Source organism: Fulvia fulva, chromosome 11 (genome assembly GCF_020509005.1).
Source record: "Fulvia fulva chromosome 11, complete sequence".
Lineage (NCBI taxonomy): Eukaryota > Fungi > Ascomycota > Dothideomycetes > Mycosphaerellales > Mycosphaerellaceae > Fulvia > Fulvia fulva.
In genome coordinates this window covers 1,986,282-2,009,321 of record NC_063022.1, presented here as the reverse complement: position 1 = coordinate 2,009,321, position 23,040 = coordinate 1,986,282, and the positions used below count along the sequence as shown (strand labels likewise).

The window sequence follows — 23,040 nt, the reverse complement described above, 5'->3', positions numbered from 1 at the left end:
CAACAAAACAATACGGAGAAAGACGCCGCAATCTGGACGGGGTTCCACCTTGGGCGCATAATGAGAGGACGCAATCTTTCTCAAAAATCATGGCATGGCATCATCAGGACGGCGTCAAACTTTCCGGTCCTGGAGTTCTTTGGCATTGGTACCAACAAGCTTATAGAAGAAGCTGTATTGAGAGAAGTCGATGAAATGTACCGTGCTGGCTGAGAGTACATACCGCTCGGCTTCTTTTTTCTTCTGCGTCTGTTGGGTTACTCGGCGTTTTTGCTGTCGTGGGGACAGCGGTGGATGCAGGGCATGAAATGGAAAGTCTAGAGAACAATTACAATAGCTGATACATAAGTCTGAAACGGCATTTACGTTCAGCTGTCAGTCGTCTTCTTGACGTCTCACCTCTTCTCATCCTTCGGCTATCGTCCTATTGTCAAAATGGCTGCGGCTGAAATGCAGCCCTCAGCCGAGCTGGAGGCGTGCAGCTTGACGTGGAGCCGGTCAAGGTGCACGCTCGACAAGCGCGAACACTTTGTCTTTACACAACACAAGCAATGACCACGTCCACGATCATTTATGCGCCACTCAGCAGCGATGACGAGGAAATTCGGATTCTTGAACTTTTGCCTGGCACTGGCCAAGATGAAATCCGCTGCAAGCTGCAAACAGTCTCGCTGAAGTGCTACTCCTGGACACGCCTGCTGCTCAAGAACTTTCTACTGACCAAGAATGCCGGTCCGTACTCGATGCCATATGCTACTCTAGAAGAATACGACGAAGCTCGACGACAGCACCACTTACCAGCGAGGACGTGTTCAAGCCAAATCTATGCCTTTCGAAGAGCTGATCGGCAGAACAGCGAGGAGACCGAGCTTGATATCCCAAGCTGTAACACGATCCCATGCTGCTGTTTTCAAGCTCTGTCGTACACATGGGGACCGTATACACAGAGCCGAACCATGACGCTGCAAGGTCAACCAGGGATTAAAATCACCGACAATCTCTACGCTGCTCTGCTTCGTCTTCGCCGACCAGCCGAGGTGCGCAGACTATGGGTCGACGCCGTCTGCATCGACCAAGCAGACCTCAACGAGCGCGCTGCACAAGTACGCCTCATGGCAACGCTCTACAGCACCGCTCCCGAAGTCCTCGTCTGGCTAGGCGAAGTCGACATCACCCACACATGGGCCCGCGTCCACGCAGAATACTCCCGAGTCTTCCTCGACCGCGACACAGCCGCCGAAGGCCACGACGAGCCTCGCTGGCAGATGCTGAACCTTGCCATCGGTGAGATTATGAGCCATGCTACAGCTACACCACTGTGGTTCTTCCGATCGTGGATCGTGCAGGAAGTCGTAAACGCGAAGTACGCACCCAAGATTCAACTGGGATCTTTCGAAGGATCTTGGCTAGATCTCATGCGAGCGTTCTTGAGGCGACCGTATAAACCGCCGGGGATCATGGAGGCAGGGCGACTCGTCAGGAATTTAGATGCCATGAGACCTGGCAAGGCTGAAGATCGATCGCTGCTGGATTTCATTGGGGATACGAATAAATTGGACTGCACGGATCCGCGGGACAGGGTGTTCTGTTTGCTGGGGATGGTGAGGAGGAGGGAGGCGGTGTTGGTGGATGTTGATTATTCTGATGAGACGACGGAGGGGGTGATTTATACGCAGGCGACGTATGCGGCGATTGAGGGGCGAGGGGATTTGAGGGCTTTTGCGTTTCTTGCTGCGCAGGATCGGCGCACTGAGGGGATGCCGTCGTGGGCGGTGGATTTTGCTTGGAAGACGGATTTTGAGCTTGGGACGTTGTCGGGGCCTGTAAGGTGGACGAAGGAGAAGGCGCAGGTTGAGGTTACGGTGGCACTTGAGGATGGTCGGTTGAGGGTGCGAGGCTTGGTGTTTGACGTTGTCGAACGTGTTGTGTCATTGGAGAGTGATACTGCACAGCCAGCCAGCAAGTTTGCCTTGATGAAGTTGAGTCAGACTTGCGCAGACGATATTGTCAACGCCCTGGAAGCACTGCCAAATAGGGACCCCTACAAAGCGCTCCAGCACACCACACCTACCCAAAACCTGTACGACGGGCTCGAAGGCGACCGAGACCCACCTGATTGGACCAACCTCCTCACCTGCGCCCACCGCAATCTCCCCAGCAAAGCCCCAGACCAATCCCTCCGCTACGACCGTCACCGCCGCGAAGACCTCTTCGCCGCCTGGGACAGAGCTGTATCTCTGCGTCAACGCTGCAGCGTACCTGACTACAGGGACCCCGAGGAAAGAGACTACACCCTTGGTCTCAACATGCCATTGAGCACGAGTGGTGTCAAGGACTACACGTTCATCACCACTCGCTGCGGTTTCATCGGCATCGGCTTGAGGGATGTTGATGCTGGGGATGTTGTTGCTTTGCTTTATGGGAGTAGGTTTCCTGCTGTGCTGCGTCTGGTAGGAGATGCGGTTTATGCTTTCAAGGGGTTGGCGCTGGTTAATGGGGTTTCGTATGGAGAGTTGGGGGATGTCGTGCCGGGGTTGGAGTTGAGGGAGGAGGACTTTTGGCTTATTTGATGCCACAAGCGATGGAACGAAGATCAGTCACTCCACTTCATCGAGCCACGCCCTCATCGTGCGTCTCAATGCCTGCTGCAATACCTCCTCGTTGCTGGCACTCAAGCCCGCCGTTGACTCTCACCGACCAATCCACGAGAGCTTCTTGACCCATGGGGAATCGGAAATGGTCACGTGTACTGTGTGACTGGCTGAGGATATGAGCGTCACTCTTGCATAAGGCGAGGCCGAGAGTTGATATATAGATCCGCATAGTAGGTGCTGCGATATGTCAGTAGGGCAGACCGCTGGACATTACGAACAGCACGGGACAAGCATGGGAAGACGTCAGCATGAGCGTCGCGGAGTCGAAAGGGCGGGTGTACGTCTGTGAGTACCATTTCATTTGGTGCGATGTATTCTCTCCATAACTTCGTATCAGAGCACACATGATTGTGCTCGACCCAGCCTTGAATCCCCCAACTTACCGGTGCCTCGCCCTATGGACCTGCGACGCCGCAGGATCCAAAGCATCAGCGGCATATACCTGAGCCTCAAGCCCCTCCCGTAATCTTGTAGTCACGTCATCTGGATACTGCTGAGCGTCTTTGAAGTCGTGATCACCATCCAGTGACATTTCCTGCTGACCGTAATCGAGATGCTGCTGTATGCCTTGCATGATCTGCGGGTCAACTGGCATGTCGCTGTAGTCTAGTGGTACCTCTGAGACGTTGTCGGAGTATTGTATGCTCATCGTTGAGGCGGGTATTGTTTGCTGTTCCTGCTCGTGTTGTGGCGGCGAGGCGCCTGCTAACGCGTCGGGTTCGGAGTCCGCCGAGGCTGTGACTGTTTGTCTGGGTCGGCTGTTGCTGGCTGGCGAAGCAGAGGCGGGTGCTGCAGCTGCGCGACGCTGGGTAGTGAAGTTCTGCGTGGTTGGTTTGGGAGTGGTGTCCTTGCATTCTGTGCAATTGCGAATTGCTGCACTGACAGTCTCCTTGATGCGGACCCAGTGGTACTTCTCTGCTATGCTTGCGGTCGTCTTGTTGATGCCTCCGTGTGACTGTGCGTGCACTGTCCGAGCAATCTCATACTGCTTGTGTGGGTCCGAGATGACCTCTTTGCCCTTGAGCATCAGCTTATCGTCGTCGCCATCTCCAGTTTCGTTCGGTATCAGTCTGTAATGTGTCGCTGCCGACCGGAGTCGTGACTTCTCAGCTCGGTCTGAGCCGTTTGGGTATGTGCCGGTCTTGAGATAGAAGCGGATCTTGTCAAATCGTTCCTCGCTCACGTACTCGTCGCCTTCACCTCCGAGCTCTCTGCCAAAAATGATGGCATCGATGAAGTGATCTGGAAAGCTCTTCAGGTTGCCGCAGCCCTTAACGCGACCAATCCGCTTGAAGCCCAATGCATCCCAGATTCGGAGTGATGCTACGTTCGTCTCGTAGACCAGGTTGAAGACGGAGTATGTGTAGCCCAGCTTCGGTGCCCACTCCAGGTACATCTCGCCCATCAATCGACCAACACCTCGATTGCGAGCAGCATCTGTGACCAGGAAGCCGCCATTGCATACGTGACTGCTCCGACCCGGGTAGTTTGGCTTCACGTAGAAGCTGCCCAAGCACTCTTTTGCCCAGTCTACACCGCGCTCTTCCAACAGAGTCACCTCTTCAACCGTCTGGATGTGTCCCATGAGCATGATGGCGCCAAAGTTGGCGAACCAGTATGTTGCAAAGGAGGATAGTGCCATGCCATCGATCATGGGATATGTGTCGCCCTTCTCGATCTCTCGGTTCAACAGCTCGCACAAGTACGCTGTAAGGTGGGGTGGGACTTGGTGCGGCGAGGAGAAAGGGACTAATGTCGCCGTAGTGACTCGATCTCGTAGGGTCACTTGTCGAGGGATGATGTCGTGTGGAATGGCGCCAAATGGGTCGGGAAATGGCTGCTGGCCAGAGACGCGGTAGATCGCTGGCGCGGTGGGATCCTCGAGCATGGCCGGCATCGTGCGCGGTGGTGTGGTGCCTGTGCACAAAGGAGGTCTATGGAGTATGTGGTCAGTCCTCTCCTACCTCTGGTGACGGTACGCACAAGGCGTAGCAGGAGCAATCAGGCCGTGGTCGCGTGAGGTGGACAACATTGGCCGACATCCGCGATACAGGCGCCGGCACCGTGACTGTGCCTCGAAAAAGGCGGCATAGATGCGTTGCTGATGGAATGAAACGGGTGCTGCACCGTGTACGTACCTGATGATATGTCGTTGCCAATCCTGGCCCGTTCCCGTCGCTGAGATACAAAATGCTGCTGCGAGCCTCAAACTGCGCCGCAAGCATCATCACGCTAGCGCAACATCCTTGCAGATCGAATCGCGTAAGAAGGAACGAACGTGAAGGTGGCATGCACGTGAAAGACACTGGTATATGATATCTACCATCGCGCAGATAGGCCCAGTACAACTATAACCTCATACACTATGTCGTTACAGCTAAACGCTACCTTCCAAGTACATGTATGCCCATGCGCCACGCTCAATCAATCCTTTGCCGCCCATACCACTTTCGACACCTGCACCAGCAGAGCTTCTGTCGTCACAGCCAAAGCTCCCTGATATCTCAAGACTCCCGAGCAGAACTCCGAAAGAACGAGACATGTCAGCCCAAAGATCCCCACAAGTGACCACACCGGTTCTCGCAACACAGCCTCCGGCCTTCTTGCTTCCCTCTTCCCATACTGGACCATGATGCCCACCTCTTCACTCTGCAGCTTGTGCGTGGCCAGAACCCCCGCTCCTGCCAGCAGGAATTTGCTCCACTCTGCCCCGACTAGGCCCACATGCTCGTGGCCGCCGGTCTCCATGAGGTAGAGTATTTGAGACAATTGCTCGAAGAGGAAGAGTCCGACGTTGGTAAGGGTCACCAGATAGACGGTGACCATGAACCAAAAGACTGCTCTGGCTTTGAACTTTCGTGCTGGACCAGGCGCAACGTCAAGCCAGTCTCGGAATGCGTTGTTGATGTATGTGGCGATGATCAAGAACTTGCTCCAGGCGACCCGGCATGTGATCAGGAGTAATGTGACGCGGATGATGCTCTCCCACAGTGGGCCTGAGGAGACATCGAAGGAGTGCGTTGAGTCGTTGGCGGTCGAGAGGAGGGTCTCAAGCGGGCGGTGTGCTGTCTTTGTGAGTGGTTCCACGATGGTGACGGTTGTTTTGAGTGTGGTCAGTATGTCTGCCATGTTTTCGGCTCCTGGATCTTGGGTGCTGATGGAGAGCATGTTGTTGATGACTGGAGGTGAGAAGTTGTGGTGTTGGAAGTCTTGGACAAAGACACAATGAATGCTGACTGCCAGATCCGGCGTTCTGTTCGAAATGTTGATGCTTGTGGAGGGGGGACAAAGGAACTGCCATTGATGGACACCCACGCGACTCCGAGTCGAAGTCATTTATACTCTCGGGGTCCTCACCGACCGATATGCCTGTACATTGATCAGCTTCATTGAATCTTCCAGTCGAATCCGGACGTACATGCAGTCTATGTCGGAAAGTGACAGTGGGAGAAGAGAAAGAACGGAAGCCACACAACGGCCAAGTACAGAAACCACTCCCAAAATACGGAGCCTAAGGTCACGTCGCGACCTTGGTCGGGCAGATCGAACTGGCTGTCCACTATGAGGCCTTGAAGTATCCAGAGTATCACAAAGAATAACGTATACAACAGCGAAATCAATGCGCCGACCCTATCCGTGGGTACGATACGTATCGTGGAGTAGTAAGGCGCTACACTAGCCAAGGTGATCACAGAGGTCATGACTGCGATATAGAACCTCACCCGGGCCAGTGCTACACTCCTGCTAGAGCAGAGCTCTCTGTTGCAGAGTCCACAGCGTAAGAAGCCTTGGTCCACGAGAGTACTGATGCATTGTCGGCATTATATGTGGTTGCAAGGAAGCAGAACTGGATCGTCATGCTTGTCGTAACATAGAGCGCAATGCTCATCAGCGTCCGTCGGCGGGCTTGTCGATCGTAACGAGTCCAGGAACTGTTGCCGTTGGGGAAGCCGGTTTGTTGGATAGGGGTAATATGCCTTGACGATACCGCAGACCTTCGTTGCGCAACCCCTAACAGGAGTCATGAAGGGGCAGGCTATGGTCTTGAAGTCTTGATAGCTGTCTTGAACGAGTGGCCACTGCTGAAGACCTTTGGTTGTGTTGAGGAACAAGACTGGCACGTCCAGATGAACTTGTGTCCCTCGTCATATTTATACGCCATGAAGGAAGCTGAAAGTACGTTTGCAACATGTTGCAGGTCCATGCTGCAAGATGTAAGACAGTAGAATGCATGTCGCAGACAATGGAACGAACTGAATCGAACTCTTGTCACTGGAATGATCTGGTACATGCAGACCAAATTTCTCGATTGGGGACGCGCCTAAGCCATGTAAGTGTCTGCGCACTCCGTCTCCAGCGCTCAACATACACGGGTTGATCATCTTCTCCTCTCACCCGCATGACATAGCGAACGCCCTAATCTGACACTGCCGCGCTGCTGATTGAACACATGTCTAGAGTGGGCAGCATCTATACCGTCATCAGCTTACGACCTTGCAATTTCTACCGTCGTAGTCTGCCCGTCGTCGCCGACCCTCAGAACCTCACAACCACGGCCATGTTACAAAGCTCTCTTTGCTTGTTCTCTCTCGAATTCCTGCATATTGTTCTCCATTTCCCGGCTAATTCGCCGTCCCCACATATTAATAAACACTGAGATCGCGGCACCACCGATGTACCCGCCCCAAAAGCCTAGGTTGATCCAGACACCAGCTTCTTCGTAGCTCCATCCGTTGTGGTAACGAATGTACGAGCAGATTGCACCAACGGCCAGGAACAACAATGAGATGTAGGAGTAGACTGGATGTAAGGGTCGCCAGCTTCTGATCTGACGCTGGAGATCTACAAGCCTGTCGTCTGTGGTCTGGTCCATAGCGGAAAGAGGAGAGTATTGGGGCAGTGCCGAGATAGTTTGTAAGAGGCCACTTGTGGCAGCAAGTATGCGTAAGGGAGAGGGCGGCGTGTTGATCTCATTGCAGAGTGCAGCCGTTATACAGAGAGCAATAGTAGTGATGTCGATCTTATCGAAGAAGGAGAGATGCTCCTCGGAAGTTAAGTACAGGGTAATCACGAGAACGTGACGTTGTTGTCGATCTCGCGTTTCCACCTTCCCTCACAAAAAGCAAGAGGCGGGTAGGACGCTTGCCGCAACATCCAGCTTCTGGCCTCATCCTTCCGATGTCTGCCAGCCCTCTCTATACTGACTTGCCCCATCACTATCAATATCTCGGCCTTGCTCCGCGGAGCCTAGCGCAGTAGCTCTAGCGCGAGCTTGGTGTAGCTTGTCCTATCGCGTGGTAAAGCTTGACGGAGCTTCGAAGTTTCTCACTTGCGAATCTCGAACCTGTAGCAATGATGTAGAAGACCTCGGACTGCCCAATAATTGTATCCTTGGTTGAAATTGTCATCGTCTTTCTTTCTTCTGATGACCACTCAAAGTGGCACGCGGTGACAAAGACCGGTCGACACGATCGTAGAGACGGCGAGTGTGAGTCATGAGAACGGTACCCGGCACCGATGGGATAAGCCACAAGACTCCGAATACAAGCTAAAGGTGAGGGAGTATGTTAGCCTAGGTGTTTTAAACGACAGGGCAGAAGTCATGGGCGTCCTGTATGTGTCTCATCAAGGTTTTTGCACCTGACCTCACTTACGTTACTGAAGAGCCATCCTTCGATTGAGGCGAAATTTGGTCCTGGGTGCCGCCTTGTCCACTTCCGAGGGCCAAGCTTCTCGAACCATCGTTCTTCGGCTTTGCGGTTGTTTGCCTCTATGCGAGCCCTGTAATCCGAATCTGGCGGAAGCACTCTATCGAAGAGATATACCCGATCGGTGTAAATTCTGTAGGCTAAGACATTATGTCCGTAGGCCAGTACAATCTCCTCAAGGGTATGCTGATACAGGTTGTCCAGGGCGGTTATAAAAACCCTTGTCATGAGGAACACCATTTGAGCTGGGACTCCCAGGGCCGTAGCGGGCTTCAGTATGTATTTTTCGATCTGCGGATGATGGACAGCATTCTTTGGCCAATCCAAAAGAGGCCACCTGGAACGTGGTCGAGCTTTTGTAAAGACTCCGAAGCAAAGCTGACTTATGGCTGCCCAGTGCAATAGCTCCTTCTTGTCAAGTAGGTCTGGAGAGATTTCGAGACACTCATAGTCGATAGCCAAGCAAAACGACAGGAATCTGCGCAGTCGCGCGATCTCCGGCGTGGGCTCTTCTAATCCGGAGTATGGTGGTGGAGGTACGTCCCATTCTGAGGTCGCAGGCTGGCAACTCATAAAACCAATGCGCGGAGCAGCGTCCGGTAAGTCTTGGAATTGTACCGCTGGCATCTTTGCGGTGTTACGAGAATGCTGGCTGGAATGGAATTCGGTCGTAGTTGCGGTCGTCTCCAGCAGTGGCTTCCGACTTGGCGGTACCGCCATCCTGGATTCTTGAAAAGTAAAGGGGCAGCCACCGGGGTGGGATTTCGTTCAGAATCTGGGGACTTGTGCGCCGGGCCTCCCGATGTCTGAAAACTGAGGTGCTCTTGCGGCAAAAGCCTAAGAATCGCTACTGCTCTCGAGCATGTACGATCGCGAGAGCAGTTTGTATCTCGAAATCCACCCCTATCATCAACCATTTACTTCAAGAATACCTTGGCTCACAAATACAGTGTCTGCTCTCATCAGCCTGAGATGTAGCGCTTACTATTGCTATTCTCGGTACGACATTGAACTCGACACTTGACGGTATAGCTTATAGATCGATCGATGATAGCAGGGGCCTTGGTACAGCCTTCCGTGTCGCATGCAGAAGCCTGAATAGATGCCGCGATGCCCTCCTACCATGGAGGACGTGAGTCTAGTCTCGTTGTCCGGTCGACTTCGAGTACAACTCGCAACAGGTAGGAGGAGCGATATGGCACACTGGCTTCCTCAGTGTATGTGAGTGTTCGATCTGTAGAAGAGTGTACACCAAGCCACAGACTCACACCGCGTACACGAACACAAATAGACCGAAATCAAACTCAATAAAAGGATCAAGCCTCGGCCGCACCATCATGGTGTACATTGACGAAGCGAGCTTGACTGCGAGTCAACTCGCAGCAATCAAGGCTGTGCTCGAAGCACAGAGCTCAAGCAAGCCCGGCTGGCTCGATGCTCCAGCAACTCTCTGGAACATCTGGCTCGGCCTACTTGGATCATTCCTCTGTACCCTAGTCGCTCACTGTCTTGTGGCTGCAATCCTGGGTCGCGGTCCGTACAGAGATGGCAGACTTGATGCCGTAGACAAGGTCATCATAAAGTTTTGCACTACACTCGGCGTCCTCACTTTGGTAATTCCGCTCTCCGTGCCTGGTTTTTGTGTCGCTGTGGTTGTTCTTTCGGTCTGGATTTTCGCTTTGCCTTTCGGTTGGTTTCTGGAAAAGGAGGTACATATCTCGGACGCTGCACAATGGGTCGCAAGAGCTTGCTACGAAGTCGCATTAGCGCTTTATGCTCTGGCTCTTGTGTTCTGGAGGCTCATTGCCTTTGTTCTTGGATTTGTTGCAGCTATCGGCCGGTATATTGTCATACGAGCCGTGGAGTGTCTACAGGAGTCACACCGAAGGCATAAGGAGGCCGACGATGCGTACAGCAAAGGTTTAAAGGACTGGATTAATAAGTACGACGACATGCGACTAGTCGAAGGAGTGATGGTCCACTGGTCGGATAAAGCCTTGGAGCATGGGGAAGACGACTGAACAACAAGACAGAGGAACTGTTGTTGTCTGATCTCCGGTCACCTGTTGCCAATGACTTCACTCATAGCATTCCAACCACAACTTTCCCAGGGCGCCAGGAAGATGGCTCGCTGAGCATCTCCCGCAGTGCCAACACCAGCAAACGCTCTCGCCAACTCGCGAACTTCCATATCGCCAAGCGGCGGCACAGCCTGTGAAGCAGTCTTCAGCGCCATCTCGGCTGCGTACACTTCGCCAGAAAGCTCGGCCAGTTCCGACCATGCTTGAGGATGGTCTGGCTTCAGCATGATGGCAGCCCGGGCTTCTTCCAAGGCACCTTCATCTCCACTTCCTGTTGTAATAGCTGCCATTGCCGATAGAAGGTTTTCAATCCCATCAAGGTCATGACCAGAGATAGTGTCCTTCGTACGGAGAAGTAATAGGTCGTCGCGCACAGCAGCAGCCGTTTCGTGATTGTCATTGAGGGCAGCAATGGCACCTAATAGGGTCACCGCCCCAACGTGGTCTGGATTCTTCTCAAAGCTCTCGAACGCAGAATCGCTGGCGACCTGCTTCTCGCCGTATGCCCACAACACTTTGACGAGCGAGCTGACAACATCCGGATTTGTCTGGCTCTCCTTGAGCGCCGCCTTGAACATGGTGATACTGTCGTTCAGCTGACCGAGATTGTATTGGGCCAATGCGGAGGTGAGTTGCGCCGAAAGTCGAAGTCTGCGTCGGGCCTCTGCATTTAAGCCGCTGTTATCAGCACCAGACGTGAGGTCAAGTGCAGTGTCCGCGTTCTCGACAGCGTCTGCGAATAAGCCTGCTGCGAGCTGATTACGAGCAAGATCAGACTTCGCCATGGCATATCTCGCTTCCGCAGCCTGTGACTCTGTGGCCTCGAACTCAGCTTCTGCTGCCTCAACGAGTTCTGTCAGTGCCTCGATGGCGGCTATGTGATCGCCAACACGTTCGAGTAGTAGCGCAGCAAGATGTTGGTACGGCAGATCCTGAGGGACTTGGGTACGAAGCTGTTCGAGGGCGAAGATAGGTTGGATCAGCTTCGTGAGGTCGTTCGACGCCGTCGGCGAAGTCAAAAGATAGTCGAAGCTGGAGACGGAATATTGTCGCTTCGCAATGACGGATGTGGAATCCGAAATCTCCAAGGCATGAGTGAAGTGGTTCAGCGCCTCGTTGGTGTCGCCCAAGAGCAATGCTATCCAGCCCTCGCCGATCCAAGCATGCGCATAGGTCGGATCCGTACTTTGAGACCGGCTGAATGCTGAGTGTGCGAGCTCAGTGTCGTTTTGTAGCAGATAGAGCACGCCCAAGTTGGCCCAGACCTTGGCATTGAGCTCGTTGAGATGCAAAGAGCGCACGAAAGCATGCTGAGCAATCTTTGGGTTGAGAGTGGTAGTGACCACGCCTAGCGCATTCCAGAATTCGTAGTTGCCAGCTTCTAGCTCAATCGCACGCTTGAAGCTTCTCACTGCAGTAGTAAGATACTTCTTCCCAGCCTTAGCATCACTGCAAGCATGGGCTCGTTGTTCTGCCCAGCCGAGATTGTACCATGCGACAGCTTGCGCATGGACATCGTGAGACGATGCGTGCACGGCTCTCTTGTACGCAAGTACAGTTGCGATCAAAGATGTGGGCAATCCACCGTCATCGTCGATACCTGTTAAAGTAATCCGATCAACATCGCTGAGGATATCGTATGTATTCCCATCGCTTGAGGTATCCAGCAGCGCTTTGATGTCCTCGGTGGGGAAGTCCGATGTGCCACTCAGGATCCATGAGAACAGTGAGCATGCATCTCCAACAGCTTTCCACAAGTTGAAAGCGTTGGGCGTATCTTTCGCGATTGTCATCGCAATCGCAATCGCGCTCTTAGCGTTTTCAACGGCCTGACCGAAGAGCCCACCTTCCAAACACTTGCCAGCATGTTCCACGTAAGTCTGCAGAAGCGACACCAGCACACCAAACTCTGTCGGTCGCTCCTCTAAGACATGTCGAAGGCCAGCTTCGGCTTCATCATACTCGCCAAGCTCCCTGTGTACGTTGGCAAGCATGTATCTCGCAAACCATATCTCACCGGAGACCTTCATCGAAATGCCATCGTGCGGCTCAAGAGCGTAATTGAAAGTCCGAAGTGCTGAATTGTATCGTCCGGAATTGTGGTAGCTCTCACCAAGGCCAACATATGATTGATAGTCTTCAGGTGAGATGCGCAAAGCTGCGAGGAACGAGACAATCGCCTGCTGGTACTCCTGCTTGTTCATCTGAACAACTCCAAGAGCCGAGAATGGCCAGCTAATGCCCTTCTTCTTGGAACCCGGAGGCGGTCGTGCCCTGCCCGAGTCAACCACCCTCTGAGCGATGACTTCGACAATTTCCCAGTCACCTTGGTCAGCGAATGACTTCGCCAGGCGCTCAGCTGCCACGACCTCGGCAGGGGACAGCTCGAATGCTTTTTGAAAGCACTGTCGTGCGCGCTTCTTGTCCTTTCCGTAGTCGGCGTAGTAGATGCCCAAGCTTGTATACGGAGGAGCGAAATTGACGTTCGTTCGTATGGCAGCCAGAAACTGACTGTAAGCGCCATTTCGATCCCGCCGTGCCGCCTTTGATGTGTCAGTCTCCCAGAGGCACACTCCCAGCCGGTATATAGTCTGCGCCCGCAAGTCTTTTGAGCGTGGATCATCAGGCCTGATCACCTCGAGCGCATTCTGAAGCTCTTCAATAGCTTGTGAGTAGTTACCGCTCAGTGCCCTACACCAAGCAAGCTCCGTACCCACGCGCACGTTGCCCTTGTCTTCCTGCAGAGCTCGCTCAAAGAAAGCAATCGCATCCTGGTAGTCCTGGGTCTCTTCCAGAATGATGCCGAGACCGATCAACGCCGGCGTGGACTTTGGTTTGCGTTGCTGAATGTCTTCGAATAGTCTCCGAGCTTCTGCATGATTCCTGGGAGCTTGATAATGAACCAGAGCTGTGCCCAGTACGGAATTCAACGCATCTTTAGTGTTCTGGAAGCTCATTCCAAGCTTGCCTGACTCGACTTGCACTGCCCTAAGACCTGATCTTGCAGTTGCTGCAGCGCTTTCATGTTCTTCCAGGTGTAGGTAGTAGTCACTCACTAGCCGATGCGCAAATGGAGACTGTTCTGCACTGGAAAGACCCTCAGTAAGCAGTAGCAACCGATCCTCTGCACTGAGCTGTTTTGGGGGCTCCTCATCATCCTCGCCTTTTGGCGGCGCTGGGAATGGTGAAAGCTCACTGCTCAGCCAGCCATCCAAGATTCTGCCGAGGCCAGAGGTCGGAAACAATGCCACGTATTCTCGCAGTATGCCGGCATCCAGGTCCCGTAGCTCGTCAAGGTCTCTCGTCTCCAGTACCAAGTCCCAAGCCAGCTGAAATGGATGGTGAATAATAACCATGCCTTCGGCCAGATTCAAAACCTGGTCCAGCTTAGCAGCCTTTTCTTCCAGAGTGAGAACGATGAGCACATCAAATGCTCGTTGAAGCAGTTTCTCCTCGAACTGCCTCCGCACCTCGTCATCACCGGACCAATTGATAACTTCTTGGTAAAGTCGCTCCAGATCACTGCTTCCAAAGACTTCTCGCTTCACATCTACAGTGACCTGCCCCAGCTTTGCGCCAATTCTCGTCCGCCTCTCGCCAACTTCCTTGCTGATGCGCTGCGCTTCATCGGTCTCGGTGATCTCAGCCAGACGCATGTACGTAATGACAGGTTGCTGAACTCGACCCTCGAGGAAATCATAGACAGGGCCACCAGGAAGCAAGACCTTCAGCGTCTTCTTCTGCTGAAACTGATTGCCATGCTGCTTCGTGGACCCCACGAGCTTGTCGATCACAACCTGGCAGCGATCTCTGTCATCCGCAGCAGCATGTATCTGGGCCACTTTCACCGCGGCTTCTCGATATTCATTGAGTCTCTCGGCGCCTTGTGCTTCATACACGCTGCAAAGACCAAGCCACGCTTGCGAGTCGTCCGGTTTTGCCTTGGCGGCGGAGTTGTAAGTCTTTGCCGCATCGTCAAAATTCCCTTGCTTCTCGAAAGCACGACCTAGGAACAGCTTGGCGAAGTGATTGTCGGGATCTGATGATAGCACAGACTGTGCTTGCTTGGCTGCCTTGTCATATTGCTGATTGTCGAGGGCTGTTTTTGCCGCTTTCAAGGCAGCTTTCGTTGACATGTTCCCGCATTGGTCGTCCTATGTCCAATAAGGTCGCATCACAGAGGTATGTGCAAGATGATTGTGAGCGATCAAGACGTCGGTGGTGATCAATTGATTGGAAGCAAAGGTGAAAAGGGTTGTTTGTTCGACGTCACGAAGTGGTAGTCGTAGGAACTTAAGGTTCAGTCTCGGATGCTCGGACCTCAGGTGTGCTTAAGACGGCTAGCCTCTATCCATCTCAAAATCTTCATGCCCCCAACCTTGACCTATGCCAAGTCAAAGACCGTAGCCCCTGCGATACGACGCCCCTCTACCGCTTCACCCTGCATAATGCCATGCGTGTAGGAGTATCCAAGCATCTCAAACACCGCCTCCACCTCCCTCAACACAAACGGAAAGTGTCCACCCTGCAACACCACAACCCTATCTCCCGGCCTGCACTTGGCCGGCCCAATCCCAATCTGTCCGTCCACAGTGGAGAAGAAGCAACGATGCCAGCAAGCATTACGAGAAGTACTGGCGAACAAAGCCAATGCTTTCTCCTCAGCACTCGAATCTGCCTTGAGGTCGTTGGGCCAAGGAAGATTTCTCTTCTCTTCGCGAAGGTACTTGTGGTACGCTGGCCAAAGCTCTGCTTCTTCGGGTGTAGCTAGGGCCGCAGCACCGAAAGCAGCGCCGCCGAGGAGTGTCGTGCCGAGAGTGAGGGAGTCGATGTTGACGCTTGAAGCTATAGTCTCGGCTTCGTCTAGGTGAGCTAGGAAGACTTCGAACTCGTGGAGATCTTTGGTGTGTGAGACGACTTTCTCAATAGTGCTGATCAGTGTGCCCTTGATGCGCAGTACTCTGGGATCCGGCGTGGGGAGAAGCTCAGTCCGTGACCACTCCTCCGACGTGCCACAGGCATTGAACACCGGCATCAGCCCGCGAGGGTCATCATCTCCATGCTCTCTAAACCACTCTGGAACCCAACTGGGTAAGCCTGCGGGACGGTGATCTCGACTCTGGGGTAGTCTCTCTAATAGGTTCAGTGATCTATTCTCCATGATCGCCGCGCGTGTCGCATCCCGAAGCACCTCAGCATCGTCCTTTGTGTAATCAGGTGCAAGTCCGGGAGGGAGTTCCATCGTCTTGGCACTGGTCTGATACAGTCCAAGCATACCATAGATCTGATCTTTCATGTCGCTCGAAGCACCGAACGGCGCCTTGCCAAGCAGCCAGGAAAGAGGACTCGGTATCGGCCAGTGCTGGTAATCTGCCAAGTCCTTGCGGAACAGCCACATATTCATTGCTCCGCGGAACCCTTGCAGACATACTAGAAGCTCCTCATCCGGGCCTTCGTGGACAAGGAAGAAAGTTTTGTGCTCGAGCCAGCAGGTCGCCGTCAAAACCTTTTCGAAGTCGATGCTCAAGTCTCCGCAGACTATAATGCTGGTGTGAGCGAGTACGGCTTCTTGCACGACCCAGAGGCGCCTATCAATCAGATCAGCAATGCTCAGCTCTCGGTGGGGTGTTATCAGTGCCCACTGACCTGAACCACGGCAAGTCGTACATCGCCGCCAACGCCCCAAAATCGACCTTACACTTCAACCCCTCTCTCGCGAAGCTCCAGTGCCCATGATCCGGGAATACAATCTCGCCCAACTCCTTTCCCCTCACACGGCATTCCTCCTCAACCTCCCTTACAATCCTCTCAACCCCCTCGAAAGCCCTCTGCGCCACGTCATGCTCCAGATCCGCCAGGTGTATCAAATTCGCCTGTTTCTGCTGATAAACCCTCGACCTACAAACAGAAACGTGTTAGTCATACTCGAGAACGACGTGGCAGTGTCTTAGACTATGGTGGACCACCGGGAGATACGTGCTGCACGACGCGCTCCACTCGCACCATAGTCTCAGACATTGCTTGATGCCCGGTACCATTCAATATACTGACATCAACCGAACCTGCTTCCCCCTCTCCTCCAAATCCCCCTGATTAATACAAACACTATCAATCCACACCACCCTCTCCTTGTCCTTTCTCCTCACATTCCCGATCGCCGCAACCGCACTCGCTGGAATTCTCAGTGTCGCGCCATCCAGTAAGATTTCGCCGTAGACGGATGCGTCGCCCCATGTGTAGGATATTGTCTCGAAGGAGTTCGCCGAGCTGGTGGAAGGGTGCAGGAGAGTTTTGGTGAAGTGGCAGGAAATGGGGTTGGAGCGGTGCGCGGAGGGGAGGATAGTGAGGAGGCGGATTTCGTGTGTGGCGAGGGGAAAGAGGGTGTAGGTTGGATGTGTGTCCGCCGTGGCCATGTTGCGTGGTATTCGAGTCGAGGTGTCTCAGCTTCGTGCTCACATAGAGCTATGCGTTTCGACCGAAAGCACTAAGATTAGCGATCTGAAGCTTGGCTTCGCGTTCGAGTTGCACAACCACCGCGGGCAAGAGAGGAGAGCAAACAGCAAGGAACCTGCAACTTGGGCGGACCCAAGGCCGTCATCCAACGTCTTTCATTACGGTAGCTACGTCGGGCAGGGTCTTCCTGTGCCCTCTACTCGGTCCTTCGCTATCTCCTGGAGAGCATAATGACCTATGCCAATTCCTACGTGTACCTATGCTAGCTCGCCATTATGTGCAAGCGCTCCTTCGGCCGTTTCTGCAATGTGTTCGGCCGTCTCAATCTTGCTCCAAGTATTAGGATTAGTATGATGTACGCGGCGGTGGCGTATGTCTTTGGGTCGGGTATCGAGTGCGTGTCGGGTGACGATGCGAATGATGTCTGTCAATGATGCCGCCGTCTAGTTGTTGCAAAGTGTAGAAGCCATGCTGATGCTGCTTTATCGTGTAATGATCAATCCTATGCTGTCAAGCCAAGGTCCGCAGCTGCCATATATTCCAGCCAGGCTGTAGCCACGAGGTGGAAGAAGAGTATGTCTATCGGTTGTCAGTGAATATTCGGCTTGCTGATAGAGTCGACTGACCCAGAACCGCCATTTGGATTTCCAAATAGCTCGCTACGTCGTCCGGTGGTAGTCATTATCTGGATCGCGTCGAGCCAGAATCCTGCACGGACATAAAATCCAAGCAGCATCTCGCCTCGCTGGGTGTCCAAGTCGAATTGTGTGCCACCAGGTCGTCCACCGCGCTTACCAAACAGGTCTCTCGAGTTGTCTTCGTATATGAATTCGATACCGTCCAAGCAGTCTCCGTGATATACCTTGACGCTGAGCAGTAACCGCGCTCGTCCGTTCACCGGCTTCTCGCAGCTGCCCAGAATCACTTGTTGAGATTTTGTACCTTCCATTTGACCTGCTCCAAGCTTCGAGCTCTTGAATCCGGGTCTGCCATCTGGAAGCTTGATCTTGCTTTCAGAAGTGAAAAGTGCTGAGAAGTCTTGCACTTCGTGCTCGCCACCGCCGCAGCTGAACACCTTGAGGCTGATCTTCCTCTTCCGCTTCTCGCTTAGAAGTTGGTCTTTGATGATCTTATCGCTCAAGGTGACCTGTCTGGGTGTGCCTCCTGGCGGTGCGCTACCTTTGTCGAGATACTCGATCCAGTGATGGCAAACATCGTCGCCGTCTGGGTAGATCTCGATCCATGCCACACCGGTCGCTGCCGTGACCAAAATAGCGCCATTCTCCACCGTCCATACCTGGACACTCTTGTCGGGACTGATGAAAGGGTCAGTTGGAAGCTGGAAGGTTGGATGGAAGCGAAAGCGTAGTGTGTCCAGTCTGTGCCATGCACATTCGTCTTTTGGCAAGCACAGCTTTTGGCCCTGCTGCTTCGTTCTCGTTGAATATGGTTCGCGGCACACAAATGTCCTGTTCAAACGCACATAGTCGCGCAGCATGACACCAGATTCCTGATGTGGGCAGCCCAGTAAGTGACCAGTCTCGTGGAGGTGTGCGCCAATGCCGATGTTCGCTGCTTCCCAGTTGCTACCACCTTCGTTGCAATCGTTCGCAACAAAATTAGTGTCCGTCCGTGTGCAGTCTGTGAAAGCGGGCACGACTTCTTCAATGTGTGCTGGGTAGGACTGTAAGCAGTGGGAGCCGAAGATGGCAAGTTTGAGTTGATCATCACCGCCGCCCAATGCAGCATGACCTCGTACTGTGCCGACTTGCTGGTCCCAATGCGCGTCCAAGAACATGCACGAAACGTACTGTGGTTGTCCAGGCCTTGGTGCAAAGTGTGCTCGCACTGCGTCCATGGCAATGCCAAACAAGTCGCCCTTCTTCTTCGCTGGCTCGTACTGTTGCGCCAACTCCAAATCTTGTATCTCTTGCACGCTCTTATTCAGACGAACGACGTGAATCTTGGCCTCGTTCCTCATCTGACCCGATTCCAGATCTTTCCAGGTCAATGTGCCCGGCTGCCATTCCTCCTCGTATCTGTAACATCTCCTGCCAAAGCCATTGCGATTCATGTGCTCGGCGGTAAATGCCTGCCAGAGGTATGCTGCCGTCCTGAACTTCCTGATCGCCGTAGCCAATCCATTACCCTCCTTCTGTACTCGTTCGGGCACCGCATCGTAGGTTTCGGGCGAGTCGCGTGCAACCAGAATGCACAGCTGTAACGGAGGCGAGGAGTTGAGAGGCAAGTAATTGATGTTGATCCACGAGGAATGAGCTGGTATCGATGTGCTGGGCGTAGGAAGTTTGGGCGATGTAAAGTCGAGTCGCAATCGATTAGGTCCAGGCTGAAGATATACAAGTGCCTTGAAATGCGAATCGCTGACAGGCCATTGTGTAGGTGGGAAGTTGTCTTGGTGGTGACAGACAGTCAGTGTACCATCGATCGGCTGTGCTGGGTCTGCGCATTGACCGAAAATGAGGAGGACTTTTTGGTGTACCTGAGCACAGCGTGAGCTACGGCAGGATTTGGCAATACACACTGCAATTGCCTTACCCAAGATCCATCTGACACTGACAGCACGCGTGGTGCAAGTGGTGAGGTAGCAGGGGTGGGTCGATGGCCGTTTTGCACGGGAAGGCCCTGCGAGGGAGGATGCGATCAGTAGAGGTCGTCAAGCATAGCAAGCCTACACACGTTGATGCTGTATCGATTACTACTCTGCGAGCTTGGCATGCGCGGTCTTGTCTCTCGGCCTGGTATCGGGGGCGGCGAGCCTTTCTTGCTTCCACCGTTGATGCTCATTTGCGATAGGTTCGTGTTAGATCTGTGCGATGAGAGTGTCGTGGGCGGCGATTGTCCATTGTCCAGATAGGAATTCAGCGTCGTCGACGACTTGTTGCCAGGCTCGCCATTCTCGCTGTTGCCGGAACTCTCGCTGTCGCCCTTGGTGTTCTTTATCGATGCTTTGCTTCTCCTCCGCAGGCTGATGTCCTTCAAGAACGAAGGCATTGCAAGTCAATGGCCAATATTTGCAATGCGCCCGGTTCTCGCGATCAACTCACAGTCGCCAGGGAGCGATGTTTGTGTCGACGCGCAGGGAAGGAAGAAAGAACGGGTTGTTGGATGTTGGCAGCGACTGCTACCTAGTAGTTACTAGTGCCGACCAAGAGTGACGAGGCCGTTTGGAGATCAGACGTCAGTGCGTGAGTTCGAGATACATGTACCGGCCGCGGATCCAGACGGCTCACAAACGAGCGACAATTGGAGATGGGAGCATGAACGACCAGAGACAACGGCAGCGACAGAGGTGGTATGGAGGCGTAGGTATGGACAAGCAGCGATAGAATGGTAGTAGCAGCGGCCACAAGCTTCGCCGCACCCCAGCAATCGCCGCACCCCAGCTCGGATTCTCGCGTTCCGACACATGGTGTTGCTGGCTTGTATCAATTGCCACACACGCTCAAAATACACGATATGTAGCTCAAATTGCTCAGAATAGCATCGCGAATACAGAATTTGAGAGCCTGTGGGCACTATAGTGGGCTCCATGGTGTGTTGTTGTATGTGGTGAGGTGGTGAGAAAGCAAGAAACGCGTGAATCTCGACACGGGCGCATGAAGCTTTGGTGGGGCTCTCACCAAAATCCCATGCCGAAGCGTCAACACCAACCTCTCGGCAACACAACGTGTTTTTACGCGATATGAGTAGGCAGAACATGGAAACAGATAGCTGCGAACACATTGGGAAAAGAATCAAGTTGATATGAGCAATATTGGTGGTGTTGATGATAAAAAGTCACTGGGGTGCGGCGATTGCTGGGGTGCGGCGAAGCTTGTGGCGTAGCAGCGAGATGAGCAGAGCAAGAACCAGGACTCCCTGACCTCGACCCGCAAGCAAGCAGTAAAGCACCTGCCACCAACCAGAACCAGAACCCGCCCGCCAAGCGCGTTTCACTTCCTCGTTCGTCCTCCAGCTGGCAGCAGCAACAACGTGGGGACAGCGGAAAGCAACGCCACACGTCAAGTGCATCTCATTCTCGAACGACTGCCAGATCTGGGGAACAAGAAGCAGCCATCCGTATCTTGTGCAAGATCATTGCTGCTGCATGCGGATGTCGAAGAAGGGGAAGAGGTAGGAGGTACCATCACCTCGTACATGTACTCTCCACCATTTCAACGCCACACGCCAAGTGCATCTCATTCTCAGCGAGATGGAAACAGGCTGTTCGAACGAGGACCAATCGGGACAAACGGCGGTAACCGTCTCGGCGAAGCAAGGAATGCAACCTCGTGCCTTGATTCAACGTGTCGGTAGTGCCATACATACGAACGTGTCTCCAACACCTGTGATGAGCGTCGCAGAGCCGGGGCCGATGAGGCTCTGGAGTTCTTCAATTGTTAACGCTTCGCATAAAATATCGCTGACTGTACACATCGGAGACAGGACCGCTGTCTCGGCTAGAAAATGTGCTGTTGGCGGTTGGGAACCTCCAAAGGTAAGCGTAGCGGAGTGGAGCTCTCTACCAACCCTTCTAGACTGCAAAGTAGCGTGCGATCCACGCTACCGCTACCCGACGTACAGTGCTTATTATACGACGACATAGGCGTTAGCGACGAGTATATGTTTGCGAGTTCGCCAACAGGCACAGCGCGAACACGTAACACCAAACTTGATTCACGTGACCCTAAAACTTGAAAGTTGATCAATCAGAGCGGGCGCCAAGGCTAGTTGAGGGCTGGTGATAGAGCTCCACTCCCGCCGATCGCCACTCCACTACTGGAAAATGACATCGCCGTATGCTGATCCCTGTCCTTGACACGAACATCACCAAAGATGGAATTCACCGCTTCAACAGCAGAGCCAGTGGCGAGTGAGCATCCTATCCAGATAGTTGAGCATTCAGAGGTGCAGCCAGCGCCGCTTGCTGAAGAAGAGCAATCGGTATCGATCGAGCCCCGAAAATCGATCAAGAAAGTTGTGCCCCTCGATGATGATGAGCCCCTAATCGATACCACGGAAGCCATACCGTTGAAAAGCAAGAAGACCGAGCGAATGCAAAAACGTATGCAAAAGAAGCTCCGAAAGACCAAGGCGACTTCCGACGTGAAGAACTTCCTCGAGCTGCCATCCGAGTTGCTCCAAGCAGTACTGGGATATCTTCAGCCTGGTGACATATTTGGTCTTCTGCTACTGAACAAGTCAACACGACAATATATAATGAACAACCAAAGTTCGATTGCTCGGGATGTCTTGAACTTACGTTACTGGTCACTGTCAAGGGCATTCCATAAGCCACTCCCACTGCATGATATCGACCCTGTTGGCCAGGCCTCGCTCCTCAACGAGCGGTATCAGGAGAAGCTGGTGATACACTCGAAGTACCAGCATATCCCCAAGTTCGACGAGCACAAGATATGTACCTGCGTAACGTGCGTGCAGGCATGGAACAATCTTTGCGTCATAATGGATCTGCACAACTTCCAAGACCACCTAGACCGGAGAGAAGCCATACCCATGATCCTACGAGGAAGGTTTCCAGAGTGGAACACTAAATTGCTACAAAGCCACGCCCACGCTGTCGAGAAGGCTGTCGAAAGCCCTCTTGCGTATGCCAGGATCATGCAGTTTCATCTTGACACCATCGTTCGGACTTTGAACCGGCCCATCCACATCGGGAAGAAGACGATAGAGCAGAAAAAGAAGCTTTATCATCTGACAGCATCAGATACCGCATCTGGCACCGATAAATTCTTGGAGCGAAGTGGCCGGCCGACATACCAAATCCCCTTCCATAGGGACAACTATTACTCGCTTGATGCATACGTGCCGAATAGAAAGTGGTCAAAGGAGCAGGAGAAGTGGCAGTATTGGCAGACTCACGATATCGATCTAGAGAGGACCGTGAGGTGGTTCAAGCCCGCGGATTTTGGGATTCAGCCTCCTCCTACCGCGAAGTGAAGGTCAGGAGCGGAGAAAAGCAATACAGATGTGAAGCATTGCCACTGGTCATCGTCAGGTTGGCCTCAACCGATGTAGTCAGAGATTCCGCGCTGATCCTGGCTGTCGTGACCGGCCAATGTAGAAAGGTGCGCAGCGCTGACATAAGCATGCATTTGACATAAAAGCGTCTGTCTTTTGGCA

The 23,040-nt window shown here is 53.3% G+C and overlaps 9 protein-coding genes across 9 annotated transcripts; 3 read left to right on the top strand and 6 right to left on the bottom strand.

Annotated features, from left to right (window-relative positions):
• Positions 1-551: 551 nt before the first annotated feature.
• Positions 552-2,570, top strand: CLAFUR5_13000 (Heterokaryon incompatibility protein 6, OR allele; the record flags this gene model as incomplete). The annotated part of the gene is made up of 1 exon (XM_047912148.1): positions 552-2,570. The coding sequence occupies one exon, from the start codon at positions 552-554 to the stop codon at positions 2,568-2,570; it is 2,019 nt and encodes a 672-aa protein (XP_047768340.1).
• A 463-nt stretch (positions 2,571-3,033) lies between these two features.
• CLAFUR5_12999 (uncharacterized protein) lies at positions 3,034-4,551 on the bottom strand (the record flags this gene model as incomplete). The annotated part of the gene is made up of 1 exon (XM_047912147.1): positions 3,034-4,551. The coding sequence occupies one exon, from the start codon at positions 4,549-4,551 to the stop codon at positions 3,034-3,036; it is 1,518 nt and encodes a 505-aa protein (XP_047767978.1).
• A 527-nt stretch (positions 4,552-5,078) lies between these two features.
• CLAFUR5_12998 (uncharacterized protein) lies at positions 5,079-5,822 on the bottom strand (the record flags this gene model as incomplete). Its single annotated transcript, XM_047912146.1, has 1 exon — positions 5,079-5,822. One exon carries the CDS (start codon positions 5,820-5,822, stop codon positions 5,079-5,081), a length of 744 nt encoding a protein of 247 aa, XP_047768198.1.
• A 2,236-nt stretch (positions 5,823-8,058) lies between these two features.
• On the bottom strand, positions 8,059-9,082 carry CLAFUR5_12997 (uncharacterized protein; the record flags this gene model as incomplete). Its single annotated transcript, XM_047912145.1, has 2 exons — positions 8,059-8,202; positions 8,309-9,082. The coding sequence occupies 2 exons, from the start codon at positions 9,080-9,082 to the stop codon at positions 8,059-8,061; spliced, it is 918 nt and encodes a 305-aa protein (XP_047768202.1).
• A 617-nt stretch (positions 9,083-9,699) lies between these two features.
• Positions 9,700-10,383, top strand: CLAFUR5_12996 (uncharacterized protein; the record flags this gene model as incomplete). Its single annotated transcript, XM_047912144.1, has 1 exon — positions 9,700-10,383. One exon carries the CDS (start codon positions 9,700-9,702, stop codon positions 10,381-10,383), a length of 684 nt encoding a protein of 227 aa, XP_047768205.1.
• Positions 10,384-10,421: 38 nt separating this feature from the next.
• CLAFUR5_12995 (Superkiller protein 3) lies at positions 10,422-14,579 on the bottom strand (the record flags this gene model as incomplete). Its single annotated transcript, XM_047912143.1, has 1 exon — positions 10,422-14,579. The coding sequence occupies one exon, from the start codon at positions 14,577-14,579 to the stop codon at positions 10,422-10,424; it is 4,158 nt and encodes a 1,385-aa protein (XP_047767750.1).
• Positions 14,580-14,827: 248 nt separating this feature from the next.
• On the bottom strand, positions 14,828-16,856 carry CLAFUR5_12994 (Heterokaryon incompatibility protein 6, OR allele; the record flags this gene model as incomplete). Its single annotated transcript, XM_047912142.1, has 3 exons — positions 14,828-16,031; positions 16,090-16,341; positions 16,495-16,856. 3 exons carry the CDS (start codon positions 16,854-16,856, stop codon positions 14,828-14,830), a joined length of 1,818 nt encoding a protein of 605 aa, XP_047767753.1.
• Positions 16,857-17,378: 522 nt separating this feature from the next.
• CLAFUR5_12993 (Putative zinc metalloproteinase) lies at positions 17,379-19,908 on the bottom strand (the record flags this gene model as incomplete). The annotated part of the gene is made up of 4 exons (XM_047912141.1): positions 17,379-17,475; positions 17,523-19,396; positions 19,453-19,539; positions 19,594-19,908. 4 exons carry the CDS (start codon positions 19,906-19,908, stop codon positions 17,379-17,381), a joined length of 2,373 nt encoding a protein of 790 aa, XP_047767744.1.
• Positions 19,909-21,732: 1,824 nt separating this feature from the next.
• CLAFUR5_12992 (uncharacterized protein) lies at positions 21,733-22,857 on the top strand (the record flags this gene model as incomplete). Its single annotated transcript, XM_047912140.1, has 1 exon — positions 21,733-22,857. The coding sequence occupies one exon, from the start codon at positions 21,733-21,735 to the stop codon at positions 22,855-22,857; it is 1,125 nt and encodes a 374-aa protein (XP_047767745.1).
• Between the last annotated feature and the right edge of the window lie 183 nt (positions 22,858-23,040).